The 6,000-nt window shown below is 36.2% G+C and overlaps 1 protein-coding gene across 1 annotated transcript in view; it reads left to right on the forward strand.

Annotated features, from left to right (window-relative positions):
* Positions 1-5,453, forward strand: part of LOC124388797 — a 69,993-nt gene extending 64,540 nt beyond the window's left edge. Inside the window, exon 3 of the mRNA XM_046853824.1 lies at positions 4,316-5,453. Coding sequence (XP_046709780.1) covers positions 4,316-4,478 — 163 coding nt within the window. The 3' untranslated portion in view covers positions 4,479-5,453. The remainder of the gene's footprint in view (positions 1-4,315) is intronic.
* Positions 5,454-6,000: the final 547 nt, after the last annotated feature.

Raw genomic sequence — 6,000 nt, forward strand, 5'->3', positions numbered from 1 at the left:
TTCATTACATTTACGATGTTTGGAAGATGACCTTATCCAGAGTGACTTACATTTATTTCATTCATACAGCTGAGCAGCACTGGGGTTACGGGAAGGCAATGAAATGTAAATGTTCTGAATTAGAACAAGCCTGCTGATATAAACGTCTTATTTGCTTTGAAGCTGCAAGACGGCATACAGATAGGCAGCATTATTTAAAGACATTTCGTGTGCATATGTGTGTGTGTGTGTGTGTGTGTGTGTGTGTGTGTGTGTGTATGTATATATATATATATATATATATATATATATATATATATATATATATATATATATATATATATATATATATATAAATAATTTTTAGATATTTCATCATTATAATAAACATTTTGTTCATTTTGTTCTTTTTAAGGTTTAAACAGTATATATATATATATATATATATATATATATATATATATATATATATATATATATATATATATATATATATATATATATATATATACACCAGGAGTAGCAGCTTGTGTGACTGGGATTTGAACTCATGACCTTCGGAATCAAAAATCACCTGCTATTAAAAATATATTACAAATATTAAAAACTAGATTGTTTTCTTAATTTCACCACAGTAAATGGACCTATAAATGGATTTATATGTATATGACAAGACATTTTATTCTTTGCCATAAATAAAACAATTTCAACACAGGGAAGATGTGAGAAATAATACACACTTCAGGATATGTCATTATTGGAAATGAATAAAACTTCAGGATGGAAGTATAGTACATCACACCACTGGCAGTCAGCATGCACATTATATCATTTCTTCCATATCATCTTTATCTGGAAAAATACATTTTGTAGAAATCACAATAATAAATGTCTAAAACACAAAGGTATTTCCTGCTTATTTACCCCTTTTTTTGGTTGGAGAATTTCACCATGTGTGCTTAGAAAATGGTGACAGTTTGTCAGGTGAGATTGAACACAGATGCTCACCTTTCCCCAAATACCAACATAGTTACTCTTCCTTTCAAGACAAGATTAGAACTTAAAATAACTTAAGGGATGTGTTATGGTGTGCGGTTTTCCAAGAGAGATGGACGGACTGTTCTATAATCATTCAGAATCTTTCACTAAAGTTAATAGCAAAAAAGGTTTCAGCTGCTTTTTAGGGCTTAGTGAGAATAACATGTGGGATGCGACATTTTCACTTCTAGTTTATATTCTTCTATTCTTTTCGATTAAGCCATTATTCAAAGATGCATTAACGCTCTATTACAGGTATCAGTAAGTGAACAACAAGGTGCATATGAGTCTAATTATGTTCCATATCATCTTGCTTTAAATTACTTATTTTCATCAGTATCTTTAATACGAGGTGGTATGAAAAAGATTTGAGACTAATGGTGCTAACTGGTGCTATTCTGACCACGTGTGTTACCACATCTGCGATTTCATAATGGACAGCAATTTAGAACAAAGAGCAAACGTGATTCTATGTAAAACTGTGCAAATCTGCAATGGAGATGTTTGATTTTCTATGTAGATCGATTTCTTCTGGCTAAACTGTTCCTCGCGTTCTCTCAGCACAGCTGCTGCTTCACAGAGCCAAAAGTACACATATCTTTCACTGAAGTAGAAGTACAGATACTCATGTTTTAAAAGACTCTGGTAAAAGTTGAAATACTAACCTTTTTTACTCAAGTTAAAGTAAAGAGGTTTGGGCTCTGGCATGTACTTAAGTAAAAAGTAACCATTACCACCACCTGTTTAAGTGTCCCGCTGGTAACTGGACCTCACATCATATTAATATTAGGGCTGTCAATCAATTACAATATTTAATCACCATTAATCGCATGATTGTCATGAATTAACTCATGATTAATTACAACGTACCTGCACATTTTTGTCTGTTTTAAATGTACCTTAAATTAATCCTTTTCAATGTTTTAATACTCTAATCAACATGAGCACGGACAAATATTGATGCTTAATGCAAATGTATGTTTATTATTAGTGAAACCAAACTCAACATAGAGCATGAAGACTAAATATTCTTGTAAATGTTTTAAAGTAATTATGGTGTTGTTTTAAATTCCGTAAATAATCAGGACACCAAACGGAACCTTTCTATGAGGTGATACCAGAGCTTTATATACATATATTTAATATGTGTGTGAGGCGAGTTTTCACTGAGATTCAGGTTGTTGTGAAGAGAAATGACAGAGACGGAAGAGAGCACCCCTGATTGCTTTATTTGACAAAAGCACTGCGGTTTGTTGTTATTATGTGTGTACAAAAAAAAGATAATTTACAGATTCGTATGATGTATTGCTTTTTTTAATAAAAAAAGTCAGTAATTTAAGTTTGTTTTAGCGTTATGAGGAAAAAATGCCACAATCGACCCCAGACTGCCGGATGTGTGCATCATGGCGGATTTTTTTGTTGATTTGAGACTTGGCGCATCTGTAAAACAAATGTTTACTGATTATAAATAATTTTTCGGTGAAGTTTTATTTTTTATATCTGAGTATAGAAAGGACGTCTTGAATAAACGTGTGTTGCATTGAAGGTTTTAATTCATTTTAATTCAGGTTTTAAAAAAATATATGTATATATATATATATATATATATGACATATTTTTCCCATTGCATTGAATTGCTTTGTGTTGAATCGATTTAAAATCATATCTCAGTGCATCATAATAGAGGGCAATTGTATTGCATGGCATCGGTAGCTGCTCCATATGTATCTTTATTATATCGTATTGTGGACTATGCATCAAGATGCAAATAACATCGGCTTCATTTTTAGGGGAGGTACATCATTTCACTGCTTTGTTAGTCCACCACTTAAATGAGAGAAATGCGTGACAGTGGTAGTAAATTCAACTAGAAGTGATTGAAAAGCTGTCAGTCAGAAATTGTCCACATTGGCCATATGGAACTGTACAGCATTGCTAGTATATTAGGTAGGTGTATAACATAAACTGATCTTTATGTGTGCATGCTGCTTTTAAACAACACATGGCTCCGGAGCGGCAGTTAGCGCTTTTCTAAGAGTGTGTTCAGCTGCTTGGGGACACAGCATGTGTAGCCATAAGCAAAAGATGTGGTGGTTTCATGTGTCATTGAAGGAACCATGTGTTAGCCTTCAGCATAGCTGTCATGTGACATTGAAGGTGGAGAGCTGGCTCGAGGCTATGGACTGGCAAATAAGCAATCTGGGAGAAAATGGGATAAAAAAAATTGTTATGTAAAATTTGGGTCAGAATTAAACCGAGAAGATCTCCTGAAGCCCTGAACTCTGTGACTTTGTGAAAAGTGATGAATGGATGTATTTACAGGACTTTAGTGAAGCAGCATAAGGACAGAAACATGGCACGATTAAAAACTGGGAAATGGATAAGACGTTTGAAAAAATGCCAAAAAAGTGGGAATGAGGTGGAGTGCAAAAAGGTTTTAGCAGAAAAAATGAGCACAGGAGCCAGTGAAAGAAGGAAAGCCGACTCTTGTCTCCTTGCACAGACATGCTAATCCATTCTTTCATCTTTAGCGTCGCTGCTGTCTCGTTGCTGATAGAGGCGTCGCTGGGGCAACGTCGAAAATAAGGCCGGCTAGCCATGATGTCATAGCTTGGATGGCTTAGCAAGTTTGCACCCACTGTGGGGAAAAAACGAGCAAAATGTAGAAAGTAAAAGAGCAAGAGAGAGAAGATGAGAACTGTGAGAGTGAAGATTGCAGTATAGTAATGGCAGAAGGACGACTGTATCTTCTTCTTTATCATACTTGTAAACTGAACTCAATACACCGGTAAAGGTTGCACTTAGCATGATAAAAGTGGAACCTGATGCTATGCAGCCTCAGCCAGAGCAAGAGTGTTGTTTATACTGTAGAGCATGTGGTGCGCATCGGTGCATCTGCATAACAGTTTTTGCACTGCAAAGGCCTGTTAGTAAAAGGACCATGCATTAGAAGAGAATTGATGATTTGCTGTCAGTCTGAACCAAAGAAATAAAAGTGAACTATCTGTACAATATTAAATTCGCACTGCATCGTAATGGGGTGAATCGTATCGAATCGCATCGGTAGCTGCTTCATATGTAAGTTTAATGTATCGTTTCGTTGGCTATGCTTCCAGATGCGAATCGCATTAGATCCACATCTCTAATGCATGTAATAGATTTGAGTTTTGAGATTTGATTGAATTTGTACTTCATCACAATTTCACCACTAGATCACATTAAATGTTAAAGTTGGGGATAAAACTGAATTTTATAAGTATAAGTTGTACTAATCCTCTCTTTTTTTCTCTTTTTACAGGAGAATAAATTGGATTGATGTACAGAAAAACATCTCTGATTGCATTGCCTTGGTCACATGGGCATCACCTCCGATGAGATTCTTTCTGTCAAGAACGACATTTCACTGGACACACACAGATGCTCTGGACAGTTTTATTCGCTGGAAAGATGAAGCTGTCTAGAGAGTGTTTCCTGTCACCACCTTTCAGACTGGTTAAACACATAACATTGATGGCAGCGGTTAGGAATGTCGCACTGTTGCGTCTCATACTGGTGACAGTGGGATAAGCGGCACACTCTCACTCTGTCTCTCTCACACACCCACACTCTCTCTCTCCACACCTTCTCTCCATCTGGCTTCTGTTTATTTGCCTTGATCTGGGCAGTCATGTCTTCTCAAACATAAGGTGCTTGACTACAAAGGTCCAGATGGCTATACGGGTGCAGGAGCTCCATACTATACTTCCATGTACTGATGATGTCATGTTATCGGATGAACTGTAGGACAAATATTACTATATTGTGCCCCCCCAGGAGCTAATATATATTAGTAATAAATATACGCTGGCAGTGAGGCCTCCTCTGGAGACAGAGGGAGCAGTAAAGCTCTGGGAGCTGGGAGACTCCTGTTGAGGAATCTTGGTCTACTCCTTTATCCTTAAGTTTTTGAAAGCCTTTGTAATCCCTGGTTTGTGCACATGAACGTCTGGGTTCAGAACTTTTTCAATAAAATGTATTTAAAATGGATTGTAATGTATTTAAAATGGATTACGACAGTAATTGCACTAAAGTCATGATCTTGTTTATGGGTTTATGTATCGTCAAACCTGCACCTCACAGCTCAGAACATAGATCAGGTGCAGCTTTTTGTGCAGTCTCACACTTCACTTCACACAATTATTCATTCCTATAAGAGACTAAAATATGTTTTAGTGTGTGTGTAATGTTTCTTTAGATCCTGGTTGGGATGTTTTATATGTTCTATTGTGTATAAAATATAGGTTTATGAGATTTACAAAGCATTGCATTCTGTTTGTATTTGGAATTAGGGTTATACATGTGTGAAACCTTATGCGTGGCAGTCTGTAGGTTATCCAGACAGACTGTTGCGGAAGAGAAATAACAGACAAATAAATTTCTTATAGTTTTCTGTCAAATCTTTTTCTTTGGATTCATACTCATCCCTTCTCCAATCCTAAAAACCCAGTATACTTTTTAGTAGATGTGTTTCAGTGAGCTTCAAGTGAAGTTGATATGAGTTGTACTGTAGTTGAGCAACATTTTTCATCTCCACTGCTTAATTTTGACCCTCGTCTAGCCACAATGCAGGTCATGCAGCTCGAATAGAAATGAATGAGCCCTCAAATAGTGACATAATTTCATTAGGACGCACAAACACATTCTAAAAACCTAGTAGATGTGATAAATATGAGGTGCTTTCGTGTGGAGAAGCTAGCTTAGTGGTTAAAGCATTGGGTTACAGCTCTGAAGGTTGCAAGTTCAAATCCCAGGCACACTGAGCAAGGCCCTTAATGTAATGTAAATGAGTATGATGATGTCATGACCAGCCTTTTGCTAGCACTGTTTCTGTGTGTGTAAGTAAGATAGAAAAAGAAATATGAAGATAATCCTGGCCACGGCTTCACCTTGCTTTCTAGCCCTCTTGCTGTGTTTTTGACCAATTCTGATATGATGCACATCAAC

This window comes from Silurus meridionalis, chromosome 7 (genome assembly GCF_014805685.1).
Source record: "Silurus meridionalis isolate SWU-2019-XX chromosome 7, ASM1480568v1, whole genome shotgun sequence".
In the NCBI taxonomy this organism is placed as follows: domain Eukaryota; kingdom Metazoa; phylum Chordata; class Actinopteri; order Siluriformes; family Siluridae; genus Silurus; species Silurus meridionalis.